The following is a 19,670-nucleotide window of genomic DNA, read 5'->3' on the forward strand; positions in this document are numbered from 1 at the left end:
AATAATATGTCATTGTAATAGTATAGACATTGTAATAATTTTATTGTGCCATATCGCATTAAACTAAAATATATTATAAAATATGTTTTGGAACAACAGACCTGAATAAATTATAGAAATGCTATAAAACATATTTAACGTAAAACATTTTTTAATAATATGACTTACTTGCCGTGAACTATTTTAATTTAATAGCATTTTGTCAATATATTTATTTTATTATTCAGCCATTTAAAATTGTTTGTAGTCGTTTGACATTTGGTATCGATATTCAAATAATAAATTGAGAATATACAAATCAATTATTATTAATGAAAATAATTTTGGACATATATTTAAGTTAATCAGACATTAAAAATTGTACCCGCAAAATAATAGTTTTCAATAAAATGTTCCAGCTACTATATAAATAATAATAAATAATCTTTACAGTGCACTGCAGTGAACATAACATAAATTGAAACAATTTTAAAAATAAGTGAATGTTATTCTTAAAGCTTTAGCTCGCACGGGACAAATTCCGTCATATTCAATCAATGCAATTGCTTCACTGTGGTGTGCTGGCGTCGCTGCTGCTGCTGTCGCTGCTGCTGCCCTGCTTCGTGTGCTTCTGGTGCTTGGCTTCTGCTGCGTATGCGCAGCTGTGGGCCTCCCAGTCCGAGAACGCGACGGAGTCCGAGTGACTGCAACTGCTACTCCTGCTGCTGCTGCTGCTGCTGTTGTTGATGACGTATTGCTTGGAGTCTCTTGATGCCCCCCTTGCAGCACCCCACCCTACTTTGATGAGTCAAAGCTGTGGCTACGAAGATTTTTCCGTCTCATGAAAACGAAAACGAAAACGAAACTGTCTCAGTTGATGTCTTCGCTGTCTCTCAATTTCTCAGCCTCTCTGTCTCGCTGCCACTCAACTCTCGTGTTCTCAACTCTTTGCATATTTTCATATTGTAGTTAAAAAATAAATGGCATCGTGTGGCTGCTGCTCTGCTCTGCTCTGCTCTGTTTTGTTGCTGCCGTTTACCTGACTGACTGACTGACTGACTGCAGCAGCAGCTCGATTTGTGCATTTCTTGTTCATTTTGTTTTCAGAATTTATTATTGTGTTATGTCTAATTTCCTCTAATTTATTCAAATTTCTCAATGCACTGAGATAAACGCTCGCGAGCAAACAGCGCAATGAAAGAAACGAATCCAAATTTCAAATTCGAAATTAATGGGTTATTTAAGTAATTTCAAAAATGTTCTGCTGCTGTAAAGGTCATCTGATATCATTATTTTGCAATTTGTTATGTTAAATCTTGTATAATTACATAGATGTTGCTTAGATTACAAAAACATCATAATGAATCATTTTTAAACATTGTAGACAAGCTTTTAGTTATTGAATAAATTTACAATAATTTACTCAGACTATAAATGTAAAATGAATCAAATTTAATTTTTGAATTTCAGCTAATCTCAACTCATTATCAATCATTCGTCACATGCATGTTAAAGTTGGTTGAAGACTACCAATCGGTTACGGTTAACTGCCAATATTGGTACGGCAAGCATGGCAAAAACAGCTGGCAATTGTGCCCTAGAGATAGTCGTAGGCAAATAATGCATTTACCACCCAGTAATGTGTACATTAAGTACATACATATGTATCCAGCGGTGCCAGTCGCCCTAAAGATCGCATTTGTCTGGGGGAAAGCACCTACAGGTCCAAATCAACAACAGAAATGCAAGAATTGGCCAATTCGTCTGCTAACTTGGCTGTCGTCTGTTCTGTGACAGTTAACACAAATGAGAATGCATCATCGCGGGCAGAGGAAATCTAAATGAATTGTTTATATAGCACAACCTAATTAAGCAATGCATTAAGTGGTACTTGCTTGACTAACGTATACCCTATAACCTAAAAGCATAGCGTATGAAATGATTTACTTAGCCTTTTACTAGTTTTACCTTCACTTTTAATTTATGTGCGAGGTATCAAAATATGTATGTCTATTGCACATATGCAACAGCTGCTCTGTCAATCACATTGGTCTAAAACCAAACAAAAAAAAATAACAATGCAACCACAAAAGACAAATGCTGCATTTAAACAATTTATTTGAAATAATTTGATTAAAAATTACCCCCTCTATTCAAGTGCCAAATTAATTACTCATGCAATTTATTATGTTGTGACTAACACATTTTGTGACAGTCGACGAAAATTGTATTTTAATATTTAATTGTATTTATTCAACCTCTTTCCCTGTCACATATCAAACAAATTGTCGTCGCATATAACATTTTTATTGTTATTTATTATTGTTCTCGTTCAGCTTGTCTATTTATATCGCTTCAAGTATACCAGCGTGGATTATTTTTTGTCATCCAAGCAGTTCATTCATCATTCAAGCAGTTCATATTGCCATTTTGTGCAAGATCATACACATGACTCCGTGGCGCAACGGTAGCGCGTCTGACTCCAGATCAGAAGGTTGCGTGTTCAAATCACGTCGGGGTCAAGTTGGAAATTTACTTTTTTCTTTTTTTTTGAGTAGATCAATTTTTATGAAATATCAGTATTTTTTATAAATACAAAATATAATTACAATATTTATAGTTTAAATTAATAAGCGATTGCAAGTTATATAAAACATTCAACTCCTTTTTTAATTCATATTTGCAGATGTGGTTCAGGCCTTTTTTTTATTTCTTGACTATTATATTTATTCAATGCTTGTTTGTATTTATTTATTTTAAATTTTCTATTAAGTGATAACAACTCTCAGAACATTCATTAAAGAGCGCATGCTCTTATAATAAGAGCGCGTCAACAGAGAGTGAAAACAAAAGTCAGCTGTTTGACAAACAGCTGATTTGGAGGCAGCATGAAAAGCAGCTCGAAAACTCAGGGAAAAATAAAAATTTTAATTAAATAATCAAGCAAGTGAAATGCAAAAATGTCGAAAATTACAAAGGCCACGCTTAGTTTGAAACAGGTAAGAATTAATCGATGCGAAGGAATGAAATTTACAATTTCCATTCTTTCAATAGTTTATGTTGCGCCAGGAGGTGCTTAAGCTATATAGAGAGATCTGGAGAACCACACGCCTTGTGCCCGACAAGCACAGTCAGCGGGAGCTGCGAGAATGGGCTCGGCATGATTTTCGATTGAATCGCGGCCAAAGCGACGAGGTGGCCATCAAAATGCTTCTGCAGAGCGGCAAACGGAGTCTCACCGAGCTGCAGACGAGTCTGCACTTAAGCGGAGTTAGTGTCAAGGGAGGAAAGTGAGGAGGGAAGTGAGGAAAATGCTTGTTTTTATTTGAGCGTTACAAATTTTATGACAATTTCTGAAGTTACAACCATAAAACTGTATAAATAAATATTTATGTAGTACGAGAGCCGTGGTAAAAAGCTAAATATAAACGTCCTAAAACCTTAGAGGTGCTACAATTTCGCTGTTTATAGTTAAGTCTGTGTGGATGTGTGTGTGTGTGTGTGTGAGAAAAGCAGTCTAGCAATTTGTTAAGTTAACATGTGTTAACAAGTGACACTTTTATAGCAGCGGCCTCAGCAGACTAAGCCAAGCGACCTTCAACAGCGCCAGGCCAAAGAGCAGCGAGCCCACGCTGGTGATAATTAGTGAAATGAGATCCCGCTTTGCGTGCTCCTCGACACGACCCACCAGAAAACTGTGAATCACAGTGCTGGTGATGTGGGCGCCATCGAAGCCAAAGCAGGGAATGGCATTCACCAAGGCCAGGCCAATGCTAAACACCACATTGTATCGCAGCAACAGCGACAACGCGTCTGGCCAAGCGGCACTCAAATGCGGATAGTGTGGCACAAAGCCGGACACGCGCACCGAACGCAGTACATCTCGTGCTTGGCCAACATACATGACCGGCGTCAGGGTCTGGCCCTGAAGGTTCTGTCGCTTGAACACCAAAATACTGGTGGTATTGTGCAGCATGGGGCGCAGACAGTAGCCCTGTAAGCAGACGCCAGTCTTGCAGTAACCACTGGCATCCTCAAGGGTGCGACGAATGTTGAGGCAAACGTGCTGTGGTATCTCCGCCGGTGTGTCCACAGTTACATCCTCAACGTACTCAAAGCAACTGACATTGGGATTGCGATCGTCGCAGCATTGCAGCCGCCCATCGACGCCATGATGCGAAATGTCGATGCTCTCGTCATTCAAGCGTATAAAGTCAGAGCTAATGCAATATCCTTGACGCACCATTTGCACCTGCTGCAGGCAGGCCAACCAGCTGTCTTCGTTCCTGACTGGACAGTCGTTTAGATGGGTCACCACATTATCCAACTGGAGGCCACGATCGCCACGCAGTGGTGACTTGAGCGACAGCTCGGTGACAATCACATGCTCATTCAGAATGTAAAACGGCGACATGGTGATGCTCATTGTTGAAATCAGCAGATAACAAAAGCCGGCAAAGAGGAAATTATTCCAGATGCCGGCGCAGAGAATGCGAAGCTTGCGAAACCAGCGCAGCCCATTCAAATGATCGTGTGAGAGTTCCGTGTAAGCCAAAGGCAGGCAGTAGTAAAGCTATGCGAGATGGACGATGCATTTTTAATCAGTTACAAAAGATCATATCAGCGAATTGTTTACCTTGAAACCAAAGCCAGTGACCGGCACATCCTCCAGCACTGCGGCCAATGCATGGCCCAGCTCATGCAGAAGTGTGCACATCACCAATGTGGCTATATAATAGCCAATCTCCTGCAGCGGGAGATTAACGCCCGGCAGCAGTATTTCCAACTGCACAACAGGCGCTGCAGCGGCTGTGGATGCTGCCGCTCCCGCTCCTGCTCCTGCTCCCGTCCCACTGCCACTGAAAATCGTAATGATCAGCAGTATAATGCCAACTGGAAGCAGCAGAAACGACAGCAGAACGCCCATATTAAAGCTCTTGACTAGAAAGTTGCGAGTGAAACTGTTGCCCGACGTGGAGCCCCAGCGTATGAGCATCCGGTTAAAGGTGCTGGCGCTTGAATGCCAATGCAGGCTCATGAAGTTAACGCTCAGTCCAGTGTTGCGTAGAAAGGCATCGTATGGATAGTGCATGCAGCTCTGAATTAATTTAAATAAATTATTCCAAATGTATTGTGACCTGAGCAGGGCGAAACAAACCTTGAAAAAGCGATCGAAGAAGTACATGACACCGTATAGCGTCGTCAGCACTATAAAGAATACTACAGGATCCATTGTGTGCGAATTTTGTTTTGGTTTATTTGTGCTCTCAAATCACACACATTGTTATTGTCTTTTAAATTGTTTTTATCATAATGTTCTAGCCCAAGACTTGCGGAACAGCTGTTTACTGCAGGGCTGCCAACTCGCTGCAAGTACGACGGCCAACAACGTTGCCAGACTTTCAAGCATGATATGTGTCGCCACAGTTTAGAAGCAAGCCAGCAGACAGTGCTGCCACCTTTGGCATTTATTTTTATTTCATTTTGATTTGCATTGTACAAGCTGCTTTTTGTTGTCATACAAATTTGTTATAACTAAATAATATATAATAATGCCGAAAGTGCGTCGGAGTCGCAAGCAACCACCAGATGGCTGGGAGCTGATTGAACCAACGCTGGAAGAACTTGAGCAGAAAATGCGCGAAGCCGAAACCGAACCGCATGAGGGAAAACGCATTACGGAATCATTGTGGCCCATCTTTAAGATACATCACCAGAAGACGCGATACATCTATGATTTATACTATCGCCGCAAAGCCATCAGTCGGGAACTCTACGACTATTGTCTCAAGGAAAAGATTGCCGATGGTAACCTCATAGCCAAATGGAAGAAGTCCGGATACGAGAATCTTTGCTGCCTGCGTTGCATTCAGACGCGCGACACGAATTTCGGCACAAATTGCATCTGTCGTGTGCCCAAGTCCAAGTTGGAGGAGGGACGCATTGTGGAGTGCGTCCACTGTGGCTGTCGCGGCTGCTCCGGATAAACCCGAAGAATATATAGAATTCTATTGTAAAGTTTCTTTTTTTTCAACTTAATAATAGCATGTACATTACTTTTAAGATAAAGTGGAGTCCTTTATAAAACCACATAGATAAATACATACTTCACTTGTCATTCAAAATTGTCAGTGTATTTATAATTCGCATTATGCGTCCATGTAGCCGTATAATACTTTATATTTTAACTTTATTGATTGGCATCGCGTCTATGTTAGTATCGTCGTATTGCTTCTGGAAAGAACTTAAGTTTAAAATATCGAAAAACAAGTACTTCACAATATTTCATATGACTTCAGCTGTTATCTACTTCATCATATCTACGATCCTGGTATTGGGAATTATTTTGGTAAGATATTAAACTAGAGTACAGTCGCGATAATTCCACATCTGTCTCTTACCAAAAAAAAAATCTCTTGTAAGGTCATTTTGCATCTCCTCCATTCTCGGCTTCGAATTTGTAAGATTTTCAGTGAGCTGGTAAATCGACAAAAATTATAGTTACATGATTTATAACTTACTGAAACACGAAATATAATGACATTAAACTCTCAAACAAAATGTTAATTGTCGGTTTCGACTTCTCTCTAAGTAGAATTTCTGTTTGAAACTTACTACGAATATTTTTCCGAATTAAACACCAAAAATAATAATAATGAATAAACCGAAAGATTACAATTAAAGTTATGATGTGAAAGAATCGACATTAGACTTAATATGAATTTATTTTTATTATTCACATTTAACAGCGAAAAAAGAAACTGCTTTTACCTTGGCTCTTCGCACTGCCGTTGACCATTTTGATTTATGCACTTCTGGCAAATGAATGGTTCGAGGAAACACAAGGAGTACTTCTATCCCTAAGTACTTGACCCGTCTATCTATCCCAGAGTATAAATTATATACATTCTATTATACATATATGTAGCTGTGTCATTCGTATTGTGGTATTTGGTACTGAAGTTGTTTTTTCTGTATGGTAAGCCTACTAGCGACCGGATAAGTCATGATGAATCCCGTGCGAATGTGCAATCGGTTGCTTCATCGTGAACCTCAATCAAATGGTCAAAACACACTCAGAACAGACGGCCAAAATTGGCGAGCAAAACAGAAAATGAAGTAATCTCAACTACTCTTGTATTTGCTCTTTCTCTTTGGTGTGTTGAATTTCAACTGTGGTGAAGTTGAGTTGGACAACGGCTGGATATCTGAACGGCTGATTTGAAAGGCAGTCAAAGGACATTGAGAGCATCAGTTCTCCGCAGAACTTTGTGGCAGGCACTTGTAACAAAATTGGCAATCCAAGCTGAGAAAAATAGAAAACAAAGGAAATAAAGCACAAAGCAAGTGTTAATGCATTGTTCCCATTGTAATAATAAAGATTCAACAAAATAATTATAATTGCCTAATAAACGCAACGCTTTAGATTGTGAATTTTATTTATTGCTGCACTCGGAAGCAAAGCGAATTGATGTGCATTAAAAACAAATGTTTTGTATCGATTTGTAGCAGAAATTTTTGAGTAGCGCATATTTGTTGAACACTCGCACAGACACAAGCGCACTTCTGTGTCTGTGTGCGCTTCAAGTGTGTGTGTGTGTCTGTGTGTGTGTGTAGTGTGAGTGTGCAGCAGGCTGCAGTGTAGCGGAAACGGAAGTGACAACGCAAAACTGAACAGGAAGCAGCTGCTGTCCAGTGGGCACACAACGATGCAAAAATGACGCCAATGCCATGAGAAAATTGTAAGATAAGGAATCGACGAAGAGAAAACAAACCCAAAAATACAAAGAAGAAATTTATAGTATATCACAAGTTCCTGCAAAGCCTTAGCAACAATAAAGAAATATCACCAGATACATCTATATGTTATGTATATGCTTATATAAAGAGAATATTAATTGTAAGTGCGAATCGTGTGCCAAAACAACCAATAAAAACAAAAGGGGAACAAGCAGCGAGCAGCGGCATCACGCATACGCCGTGTGCCACAAAGAAAAAACTGACGAACACAGCGATTATCAAATAGCATCCTTTTAATTGGGCCAACGTTGCTGTGGTCCTTTGTGCTATTTCTTTTCTTTGGCATCGGTGGCCCAACAGAGCTAAACCAATGCATTTGAGTGCACAACAACAACGCCCCAAGCAACAACAACAACAACGCGAGCAACAAGAGAAACATCAGAGAAGGCGTTCAACATTTAGCAAAGGACGACAACAATGTCATCCCTGCAGCGTGAATGGCATTTACAGGTGAGTGAAAACTGTGGCAAACAGCCGCCGACAACGAGCATCAGCATGCCACAAAAGCTCTGTGTTTATGTTTAATTTGTGATTTGTGTGCCACAGCTCTGACAGCTAAGGTCAAGAAACGCGTCTGATTTATGCTGTGTTCTCTCTCTCTCCCCTATCTCTCCCCTATCCGACTTTCTCTCTCTGTGTTTTTGGGGTAATCTCAAAATTATTGAGGTAGTTTGAGGTCGCTTGGTAGGCATTCCATTTGCTGGTGAGCATGCGCTTTTTCGTTCTTTCGCTCTCTCCGCATGCTGAAAGCCAACAATGCAAATGCGGTGAAAGCGAGTACACAAAGGAGCATCGAATGCCAGGAGTGCGTTGAGAGTGGGTCAACGACAACATCGGACAACAAAAACACATGTATGAGCAGCTCATCTGACAGTGAATTTTAACACCAGGTCGCCATTTCAACATCAATGAACACAACACTTTAACACCTGCGACCATCAAAAGATACTTTACAGCAATATTGTTTTCATAGACGCAGCTTTAAAGTTCTAAATAACATGCATACAAAGAAATTAATCTATTTTCATTTGCTTATATAAATAGAAGACAAAAATTCTAAGCTTAATTAATATAATAAAAAGTAGCAAATTTATTGAGCATTAAGTTCGACAAGAACGGATATTTTTGGATGCAGAAATTATATACAAAATATTGATTGATTTTAAAATATTTTATTTAACATATTATTCGGAAGAGATCATCTGCTTAAGCAGCAAAGTCTGTTCTTCGATCCATGCTTTTCCATTTTGATCTTCTGATGGAAAACAATCTAGAAAAGATTATGAATAGCAATAACATTTCTCAATTTTAATAAGTTTTCTTAAATTACACTTTATGGATTCCCGATTTCAAATTTTCATTGTTGTTTAGTATTTCTGGAAGATTTTAAAAATATTGGCAATTTCGAAAAACATTTTGAATGTACTTTATATAAATGTGTCAACGGAATATGAAACTAATGAAATAAAATAGCTGAAAGGTTCTACACAGTTTGTTGTAAATATCAAAGTTAAGCTGACTGCTTTCGAAAACCAAAAAATCCCAACACATAATTGAATAGTTTGAATGGATAATAAAAAAGACATCAACAAGTTGAGTCCCAACAAATCCCTGTACAGCTGCTTGCAGTTTCAATGCCATCCAGGACACCCACTCAGACCCTCTGAGTGCAAAACGCAGCACAAAAGCGACAGCAGCAGGCGCAAAGCTGGCAAAGTTTTTCATTTCCATTAGATTGCGTCAGGGCCTTGAGATGTTGCGAAATTGAAAATGTAACAGAGCATTGGCACTTGAATAGCCAGCTACCCCCACTCTACCCAGCAGTCTCTCTCTCCCACTCAACACCCAAAGCACGCCCACTTCCTGACAATTTAAGCCGAATTCCTGCTGACAGTCGACAGACCTTGACTCAGCACAGTGTGTACACAACAATGAGGCTTAAGCTTTGACATCTGACAAGGTCAAAGGGCGTGGATGCTGCTGCCATCATGCCACAATACGGTATGACTGAAAATGAAATTGGAAACTCGAGACTGAAGCTGAAGCTAAAGCTGAGTCTCAGGCTGAGGCTGAGGCTGGGTTCGAGTGCTCATTAGCGATAGACAGGCCATTAGCCACTGTGGAAATGCATTCTTCGCTTGCATGTTTATTACTTGCAATTTACCACCGGGTTATTTTCCGCCATCAATATGGCAGGCAAGCAACCATTAGCAGCACGTTGCCTCCTATTGACATGCCATCATCATTGGCAACTTAGGTACGTCAACAGGCAAGGCAAGGGAGCAACTGAGGGACTGAGTCACCAGATATAAGACACGCGTCATGGCAATACTAGACATCGGATAGTTTCATTTCTACATTTGTGTAGAGTGCATAGAATCTAAGACGCAGAAAGTTGTGCAATACGTACTTCCGAATACACAATATGTCCAGACCACAACTTTAATTTCGCCCTATGATTTTATCAATAATTGTGGCAGTATTAAAAAGACTAAACAAAAAAATAGATTCAAGAAATTATTATTAAGAATATAAACTGTTATTTTTAACAAATAAAAAAAATGAATATTAAATGTATATTAAGCAAGTATTTCCGTTCCCTAATGTGGACTTCAGTGTAAGCACTGTTAATCAATTTCAATAATACATATATTGAACTAATAAATGTTTTTTAATAGAAAGTATTCTTTGCTAATATCAATAGTTATTTCATTAATTAATAATTTACATAATCTTCACTCAAGCACATAAATTTCACGAACACATTCTTAAAGGGAAAGAAATATTGTTGCCATTTGCTTGAATTGCAAATCAAATAGAATAAAATGAATAAAAAATTTAAAAAAAATAAAGAACAAAAAGAATTGACCAATTGACCCCGACGTGATTTGAACACGCAACCTTCTGATCTGGAGTCAGACGCGCTACCGTTGCGCCACGGAGTCTTGTTAGAGATGGCGACAAATACGCGACACGCGCCATACGTCGCACATTATTAGCAAAAAAAAATATGGAATGGTTTTAGTCGTCGTATACTTAATGTATTTATCGGCTTCAATAGGTTAGGCTATTTATAACAAAAATTGCGAAGATAGTTATTCCACGTTCAGTGTGTAAAATTTGCACTGCAAATGATTTTGCGCTCAGTATATGTAAATGACTTTTTATGAAAACTCAGAATGGAAAGTTTACAGAAGTCAAAATTTTGGATATGGTTTTGGAATTCCACTTTTTAAATTTGTTTAAGTTTAAATTTGTTTTTAAAAATAAGAAAAAAAGAAATTAAAAATTCGAAAAATTTCTTATATTTAAACAATAATAAAAATTAATACAAATATATTATTATATATTACGAGCATTTAATGATTTGCTTAAGGAACAAACAAACTAATTTTGTAAAAAGTAGACAAATTAAAAAAAAAATGAAAAAATTGATGTGCTAAAGGGACATCACACATCTAAGCGAACTTTTAATGATTTGCTTAAAGAACAAACAAACTAATTTTGTAAAAAGTAGACAAATTAAAAAAAAAAAAATTGAAAAAAGTGATTTTCCAAATTGACCCCGACGTGATTTGAACACGCAACCTTCTGATCTGGAGTCAGACGCGCTACCGTTGCGCCACGGAGTCACATGGAATGATCCGGTGGCAAATGTTAATTTAAAGACTCGCTGCTATTCTAACATTAGAAATTTAATAGTATTGATTTATTGGCAAACCTGTTTGGCTGCAACAATCACCAGTTGCAACAACAAAGTATGCACAATCACTATCTAAAGAAACACCTGCGCCAAAGCAACAACAAACCTCGCCTAAATAAAAATAAAAATAACAATACGAACGGCAATGGTCTACCATAATTTACTTGAATTTATCTTTAAATTGCGATAAGCCACTGAACGTTCTAGCGTTTCTTTAAATAATTTGCGACAACAAACGTTTGTTTACAAAAGCCAGCCAAGTTCAGCGTCACAGCTTGTGTGCAGTTTTCCTTAGTTGAATGGCGAATGAACGAATGAATGTTTGATAATTACATAGCTTATAAAGGGTGCGGCCTGAGATTAAAAAGTATTTACAGTTCAACTAATGGATGTTCATCCGGTTTTAGATAAAGCAAATTTCTACAGACTATTTTTTAGTTGTTTATAATAAAAGTCTCTACTGGGCGGACAAATGTTGTCTGGCTATAGGAATGCATGCTTACATTTTTTTCAATTATTCACCAGTCTTTATTGTGTTACATTAATGGATTATTTGTTATTAAAAAACATAAACAAAAATTTAAATGTTATTCACTAATATGTATAATATAGTGAACTCTCCATAAAGCGGACAAAAAATAAGAAATTCCTTAGGTATTCTCTAATACACTTTTTAGACTTTTAAAAACTCAATAATAGAGTTTTTATGCTATGGGGGAAGTTGTACTATAATAAAATTCATTTTGTACAAATTATATATTGTATTTCAATTTTACTCATATTTGTTTGAGTTATTCATCACTCTTTCAACCAGTGTCATTATTAATGCTATCACCATTCTCATCATTACAGTCACTAAGTCAATATAGCTGTTAACAATCCATCGGTTTTTTATTTAAGCACGACTGGATTTTGTTTTTTTCGGGGTTTTCATTTATGTTGGGGTTACTGACTTCGTTAGTATTCACCCTGCTCATTTATCTTGTGAAACTCCCCCTATAACATACTTTTCAAGTATTCATTTCTTTTAAGATTTATTTAATCGGTAACAACATTCTTCAATGACTGTACGGTATAAAAAAAATATTTCATAGACAATTTTAGACCACAAATAAAAATGTTATATATGAAAATCACATTCAAAATAAACTTGCTGTGGGTTCTCCATTGTTGACGAATAGGGTTTTATCTGAAATGTCCCTAATAATAATAAAAATTTTATCTTACCAAAAGGTGACTTGAAATTAGCGACAGCTCAAAAGGTTTTGAAATCAAATTTTGTTCGAAAAGTTTTCAAATATAGCGATATTGAATATTTCCTTAAGAGTAGCGAAATTGCTTTAAGAGAAAACTCTATCAAGTCAAAGGTCATATAAAAAGTGTCCGCCCAAGAGAAGGAACACAAAATGGTGTTTTCCATTAAATTATATTAAGAGAAGAGTATTTGTTTCAAATTTCTAAATGGTCTTTTGTCAATTTGAACTTTTTGATTACAAATATCTTATCTGCAATTTAAGTTAAACAACTCAAACTAAAAATAGATGTATAGTAATGATATGACAAAGTGATTTCAATTGCTTTAGAAGAGCATTCATATAATGGATTTTCCTTAGCGATTCGATCCATAGTTGTTATCAGACATCAAACATTGACTCCCACTAGAAAAGCCTCGACTTGCACTTGACCCTGAAACTGGAAAACTCAAAACTGGTGACTGGCAACAAATTGAAGGGAAATTGGTTGAGAGTTCAATGGAAAATACCCAGACGTCATGTCAACTCATGATTCTGGTGGCCTAAAGCACAAAAAAACGGTGTAGGGAGGGGGGGAGAGAGAGAGGGAGAGAGCAACCACACGAAAGTTATTGCATCGATTTAACAAACAAAGTTTTAAAACAACCACAACAACAAGAATAGTTGAAATAACAACTAGACCAAATAATTGTTTGTGGCGAATAATTACAACAAATTAGAGCAAGAGGTAAAAGCGAAGATGTTGAGCATGAGTTAGAGGTGTTGTTGTTTGGCTTTACCCGAAAGGGTTAACACAATTAAATGCAAATGTGAGCCATATATTAGAGAGCTGTAGGCGATATCGTCGGTTCCAGAAAGTCAGCTCGAGAAGGAGGATGGGGAGGGGGGAAGGAGTTAAAGAAGCTTGCGTGCCTGCGGGTCATGCCATTTAGTAATACAAATTAGGACTAAGTTGTTGCTTCCCTCGATTTGTCAGCGCAATTTATGAGCATATAATTCATTGCAGGGTTCACGGGGATCGGTTTACTGCGCGAGTGAACCGGACCCAGCTGGTGGAGTCCAGTACGAGTCGGGAGGGCTCATTCTCAACGACACGCTGGCTGCATCCCACAACACCAAGACCAGCAACGGTGTTGCGTGTCAGCCCACAAGCGGATCGCTCTTCTCGGTGGTGTCCGCTCCACCGGCACCGCTGCCCAATGTGCCCGCCGTTGTGGTCCCGCTGGCCGAACTGGATGTCAAGCAGATGCAAGCACTGTGCGTGCCTTCGCCCTCGCCCACGCCATGCGCCTCGCCATCGACCTGCACCTCGCCAGCAGCCCGACGACCCGCCACGCTCAGCCTGGACACGCCGTGTTGCCCCCCGCACGCTGCACGCCAGCCTGCTGGAGCATCAGATCTCCGAGCTGGAAGAGGATGACAACGAGAACCTGTTGACCGTGTCCAGCATTACGGCGCGTCCGTTGATAGCCAAATCGCATGAGTTGCGCAGCAGTCGCAACAAGCAACAAGCGTCGGGCACAGCGCGAGCCAAGTGCCTGAGGCGGGCCAGGGAGCAGCTGGAGCAGCGACCAGTGCAGCGACGCAACAAGCAGCTGGCCAAGGATCGCGACTCATCCACCAGCACCACCGAAAGCAGCGGCGGTGTCGCTGAGCCACCCGATGGCGGCTACGGTTGGTTCATTGTCTTTGGCGCGTTCTCGGTGCAGTTCTGGGTCGCCGGACTGGTCAAATCGTATGGCGTGTTGTATGTGGAGATTATGGAAACGTTTCCCAGCTCAACGGCTACCGTTGCCTCCTGGATTCCAGCTATCCTCTCCGCCCTCTGCCTCGTCCTAGCTCCACTCTCGAGCGCTCTCTGCCAGCGTTTCTCCTGTCGCTCCGTTGTCTTTGTGGGCGGCATTTTCTGTGCCCTTGGCATGATACTCAGCTACTTTGCCACCAATCTGCTGCACTTGCTCTTCACCTTTGGCATTCTAACAGGTAATTTAGCTTCATTCAATACTCATTCCATATGCGAAATAGTTTAATCGGGAAATTATATTATATTACAGAAATAATAAAAATAATCTTGTTCAGTATAAATTTAAGTAATAATTCAAATTAAAATTGAATATGGCTGCAATATTAATAAACGACAAAATAAAGTAGATGTACAAAAAAAAAGTAAGAAAGCTACTCGACTGTGAGATACCCGCAACCCATTTTGAATAAAAGCTAAATGTTTCGGTATTATTCTCAAAATATACCAAAATACTACAAAAATACTAAAATATACCGAATGGTATATTTGGTATATCGATATAGTATCGCATTCAAAATATACCATAGACGGCAGATTGTCAGCCAAAGCAACTCAGACCCCTAGTAAGTAGGCGTTTTTGCCCATACAAAAGTATTTCTTTATTAACTTCCACAATTTTGATCTGATCACAACCAAATTTTCAGGAATCACAACTACTATAGTTGTTATTGTATAGCTTTAAAATTAAATTATTCGATTTTTTTGATTTGCGTGGCAAAAATTAAAAAAAAAAATGTATCTGCGTGCAAATATAACAAATGCTGTCGAAAAAAAATTATAGCTCTATCTCTTATAGTCTCTGAGATCTAGGTGTTCATACGGTCAGACGGACAGACAGACAGACAGACGGACATGGCTAGACCGTCTAGGCTGTTGATGCTGATCAAGAGTATATTATATATACTTTATGAGGTCGGAGATGCCTCCTTCTACCTGTTACATACATTTCCTGTCGGCACAAAGTTATAATACCCTTCTACCCTATGGGTAGCGGGTATAAAAATGGGTTAAAATCAAGAAAAACTCATTAATTACATAATATCAAAATATTATGATTACATAATATAAAAAAAAAAAAACAAAATTTGTTAAACCTGAAATCTATGATAGAAGACCTCAACATGTTTGAAAAATAGTTTAATCTAAAAACTCTCAAGCTTGAAACTTTAATTTTTGTTAATAGAACCTTATTTATTGTCTTTGTGCACTTAAACATTTAACAATCATATTGATTTTGACTAATTACAAATATTGAAGAATTTTTCATACCACAGTAAACCATTTAAATAAATTGAATTCCCTATTTACCCAAGGAACTAAGCTAAGTAGATTATTAACTCGTTGCAACATGTTAGTCTAAAATAAAATATAAAATAAGTATTTAGTAAAAGTTTAGTAAGCGAAAGGGAATAAAAACTATCCGTTATCCCCCTCTACTTCAGGCATTGGAGGCGGACTCTCGACCACTCCGGGAATCGTGATTGTCTCGCAGTACTTTGACAAGCACCGGGCACTGGCCAACGGAATCTGCGTGTCAGGCACGGCGGCAGGCAGCTTTGTGTTGCCCATATTGATTAAGCACCTGGCGGAGAATTGCGGCTTCCATGGCACCATACTGATTCTCGGAGGTTGCATGTTGCACGTGTGCGTTTCGGCAACGCTTTATCGGCCCCTCAGCGCCATTGCTGAGAAAGACCAGGCACAAGATGTCGACAGCAAGCCCATGGGGGATGACATCAATCCCAGCACGACGGGCATGCTGACCACATCCACGTACTTGGACACGTGTGAGGTGGTGTCCAATGAGCTGAATGATAAGTTCATTGAGCATTTGTTTCTGGAGGAGTGCAAGAATCACTTGAACTACTACGCCAGCAAGCAGCCAGGTGAGTTGATATTAAAAAGTAGTCAATGCTCTTGATTAATAATGAGTTTTTTTTTTATTTTTGAATTAGCGCAAGACAAGTCGGCACAGGAGAGCGACGATGAGGTCAAAGACATCATTGGAGAAACCACCTTCATCAAGCCCATGAAGAAGGTGCGTAGTTCCGGGCTGCTTCACTCTGTGGAGGATCTCAGCACAGACTCCACTTGGGTGTATCGCAAGCACTCGGGAACCGACTCCAATCGAGGCAGTCGACGACGTCGCAATGTGTTTGCCAATGATGAGACCATAAGCAAGATTCAAGCCCATCTCGAGAAGCCGCTGTCGCCGCCCAGTGTCGTCAGTCGTGGTCTCAGCAAAAGCATGGAAATTCCCACGCCTGTCAGCAATCTCAGCGAACTGAAGCAGCAACAGCAGCAGCTGCAGCCTTCAGATAGCAGCATACTGGACTCACAGCTTCTGGAATCGACTGTTGTCTATGATGATGACGACGACGACAATGATGTCGCCGATGACGATGACGATGAGCGTCAGCTCAAGCAGGGCTGTTGTGCTCGCATCGAAATGTATCTGGACATCAGTCTGCTGCAGGATCCCAGCTTCATTCTGATGTGCCTTTCCGTCACCCTCATGTCCGTCGGCTGTCCCTACATGCTCTACTATTTGCCCGCGCATGTCATATCCATTGGTGAGTACTTTACAAGTGCTGGCTTTAATACGAGTCTTCATTTCCTGGGAGCATTTAATGAAGAATTTCCGGTGCAACATAGAAGATTCGCAATAGAGTCATTGAAAGGAAGTATACATAAATATAATAATAAATATGCGGCAACTTGGTCAACAACTAAAACTTATTATCCAGATTTTATAAAATGTTCCTGAGAAAAGGTTTCATCCATAGATATGTCACATATAATTTTTACGATGAATTCTATTGTGTAACCTTAAGCAACTACATACTATCAAGATAGATTAAGATAGAATTTATAGAAAGTTGTTCTATTCCAATTTTTATACCCGCTACCATGAAAATTTGGTTGCGATCGGATAAAAATTGTGGAAATTATTACTTTATCGATATACCAAACATACAATTTGGTATATTTTTAGTATTTTCGGTATATTTTGAAAATAATACCGCAATGTTTTCCCTTTATTAAAAATGGGTATCGGGTATCTCACAGTCGAGCACACTCGACTGTAATTTTCTTACTTGTTTAATTTCTTATTTTTTGTTCATTTATTATGTTGTATTTATTATTTCTTTTTATTTCTCACTTCTTTTAACTTTTTCATTATTTCTCATTTCTCAGAGTAACCTGATTAACTTAGCCCAACTATAAAGATAGATTAGGCTAGAGTTCAAGAAAAGTTTTTCCTCTTAAATTTTTTTCATATATTTTTTTTTTACTTTCTCCTTCTGATATTCTCAATTCCTATTTCTTTGTAGTTTTTCATTATTTCTTTTTTATTCTGTCACTTTTAAACTCTTATTTAAATGAACGTTAATCCTTCATCTTATTCACTGGTATCAGGCTACAATAAAAGCGAAGCGGGATATTTGGTGGCCATAAGTGCTGTGCTGGACCTTTGTGGTCGCCTAGGACTTGGCTGGCTGTCGGATCTGCAGCTCTTTGATCGCAAGAAGACCTATACTCTATGGTAATTAAAACTCGAACTCACTTAAGCTTTAACTAATTTATAATATAATATTTTTATAGCATTCTGGGCGCTGGTCTAGCTGTGCTGACGATACCCTTCGCCAAGACTCTGATACTCGTGGGGTTATCGGCCGCTGTGTATGGACTTTGCCTGGGAAGTTGGTATGTGCTGATGCCAGTGCTGCTTGCGGATGTGTTTGGAACGGATCGGATTAGCTCAAGCTACGGCCTGGTGCGGATGTTTCAGAGCATTGGAGCCATCTCCGTACCACCGCTGGCTGGCCTACTAAGGGATTTATCTGGTGACTATGAGATCTGTTTCTATTGCATGGGCTCCTGCATGGTGCTGGGCTGCACTCCGCTTGTGGTCTGGACCATTCTGGAGGCACGCAATCATCGTCTGTTTGTGCAGCACGAGGAGGACGAGTGCGAGGAGGCCTAGAGCAAAAGTTGGCCCTCATTCGGGGGCTAGTTGTGGTTCAGTTTGTTGCTTAGCAGTTACTTGATTATTCAAATGAAATATTTGTTGTTTGCTCCATAAAGTTAGTCGTGTTTCGTAGCGTTTACAATTAGCCCGAAAATGTTTTCCATAGCAGTACAAAAACCTGAGTTCGAATGCCTCACCGATAACGCTGATAATCTCACACAAAAGAAAAATAGAACATTCTCTCCCTATATTATATGTTCTCACTAATACAATACTATATGTTTACATCAGCCTGCTTAACTTAACATGACTCTACAATCTATGTATTTTAAATATATAGCATAATGTTATCCCAACATGAAGAAGCACCGAAAGTTGCGCAAAGAACTGAGTTAAAAAGACATGAACACCAACAAATAAATACCCATTAATAAATATATAAATAATCGATATATGATATACGACATACGATAATTGATAAATGATTTATGAGTGCATATACATTCAGTTATGTATTAATCTATGTACTATACAATGTGTAACTATACTTAGTTGTAGGTTTACATGACCATTGAACGCACACAATATCACCAATAACATATTTTCAAGACACCTTTGAGAAGCGCTAAGAGAGGCTATTACTTATTAAATGTTTAACAACTGTACTTCTACCATTCTAAGCATCATTTTTCTGGAGCACACCAAAGCATTGCATTAATCTAGTTGTATAATAGTTGTTGTGAGACATTTACCCAAAACAAAAGAATTTCAACAAAAAAAAACACAATAAAAACAATATTGAAATAAAAGACACACATGTTTTTTTCTATTCTCTGGAAAACTTAATTTTAAAACGATCTATAGTTATTGATATAGTAAATTTAATCTTTCAGTCTCTCAATGGACAACTTGACAACTATTTCAAAAGTATGCACATTTGTTATTGAAAAATTATTGATTTTTGTCCAAATTTCGTAAGTCCAACATAAAATGCATTAGATATGCAAAACCAACAAAATTTGAAGAAGAAACGTGAGTGGAATTCATTATTTCAAGCAGCGCAATGACCATAATTATTTATAGCTGTAATGTAAGCCAGGGTTAATTGTCGTCAACAGCTAAAAATATCTACATTGAGTTTAGTAATGATGGTAACCA

At 38.7% G+C, this 19,670-nt stretch overlaps 4 protein-coding genes, 1 long non-coding RNA gene and 3 other non-coding genes across 8 annotated transcripts; 4 read left to right on the forward strand and 4 right to left on the reverse strand.

Moving 5' to 3' along the window:
* The first annotated feature begins 2,429 nt into the window (after nucleotides 1-2,429).
* Nucleotides 2,430-2,501, forward strand: Trnaw-cca (transfer RNA tryptophan (anticodon CCA)). The gene has a single exon. It is a non-coding gene; the product is annotated as a tRNA-Trp (tRNA).
* A 329-nt stretch (nucleotides 2,502-2,830) lies between these two features.
* On the forward strand, nucleotides 2,831-3,481 carry LOC132789506 (LYR motif-containing protein 2). Its single transcript, XM_060797562.1, has 2 exons — nucleotides 2,831-2,978; nucleotides 3,034-3,481. The coding sequence occupies exons 1-2, from the start codon at nucleotides 2,940-2,942 to the stop codon at nucleotides 3,271-3,273; spliced, it is 279 nt and encodes a 92-aa protein (XP_060653545.1). The 5' UTR covers nucleotides 2,831-2,939; the 3' UTR covers nucleotides 3,274-3,481.
* A 29-nt stretch (nucleotides 3,482-3,510) lies between these two features.
* On the reverse strand, nucleotides 3,511-5,352 carry LOC132789504 (membrane-bound transcription factor site-2 protease). Its single transcript, XM_060797559.1, has 3 exons — nucleotides 5,138-5,352; nucleotides 4,616-5,077; nucleotides 3,511-4,552 (listed from the first exon to the last, which is right to left on the reverse strand). The coding sequence occupies exons 1-3, from the start codon at nucleotides 5,210-5,212 to the stop codon at nucleotides 3,539-3,541; spliced, it is 1,551 nt and encodes a 516-aa protein (XP_060653542.1). The 5' UTR covers nucleotides 5,213-5,352; the 3' UTR covers nucleotides 3,511-3,538.
* A 179-nt stretch (nucleotides 5,353-5,531) lies between these two features.
* Nucleotides 5,532-6,308, forward strand: LOC132789505 (protein BUD31 homolog). Its single transcript, XM_060797561.1, has one exon. The coding sequence runs from the start codon at nucleotides 5,532-5,534 to the stop codon at nucleotides 5,964-5,966; it is 435 nt and encodes a 144-aa protein (XP_060653544.1). The 3' UTR covers nucleotides 5,967-6,308.
* A 1,788-nt stretch (nucleotides 6,309-8,096) lies between these two features.
* On the forward strand, nucleotides 8,097-19,300 carry LOC132789503 (uncharacterized). Its single transcript, XM_060797558.1, is given in 7 exon segments — nucleotides 8,097-8,229; nucleotides 13,742-14,095; nucleotides 14,097-14,718; nucleotides 15,982-16,425; nucleotides 16,495-17,112; nucleotides 17,960-18,086; nucleotides 18,146-19,300. Coding segments are annotated over 7 exon segments (2,580 nt in total). The 5' UTR covers nucleotides 8,097-8,196; the 3' UTR covers nucleotides 18,528-19,300.
* Nucleotides 8,846-9,354, reverse strand: LOC132792573 (uncharacterized). The gene is made up of 2 exons (XR_009633024.1): nucleotides 9,110-9,354; nucleotides 8,846-9,049 (listed from the first exon to the last, which is right to left on the reverse strand). It is a non-coding gene; the product is annotated as an uncharacterized LOC132792573 (long non-coding RNA).
* Trnaw-cca (transfer RNA tryptophan (anticodon CCA)) lies at nucleotides 10,653-10,724 on the reverse strand. Its single transcript has one exon. It is a non-coding gene; the product is annotated as a tRNA-Trp (tRNA).
* On the reverse strand, nucleotides 11,340-11,411 carry Trnaw-cca (transfer RNA tryptophan (anticodon CCA)). The gene has a single exon. It is a non-coding gene; the product is annotated as a tRNA-Trp (tRNA).
* Nucleotides 19,301-19,670: the final 370 nt, after the last annotated feature.

This window comes from Drosophila nasuta, chromosome 3 (genome assembly GCF_023558535.2).
Source record: "Drosophila nasuta strain 15112-1781.00 chromosome 3, ASM2355853v1, whole genome shotgun sequence".
Classification (NCBI taxonomy): Eukaryota; Metazoa; Arthropoda; class Insecta; order Diptera; family Drosophilidae; genus Drosophila; species Drosophila nasuta.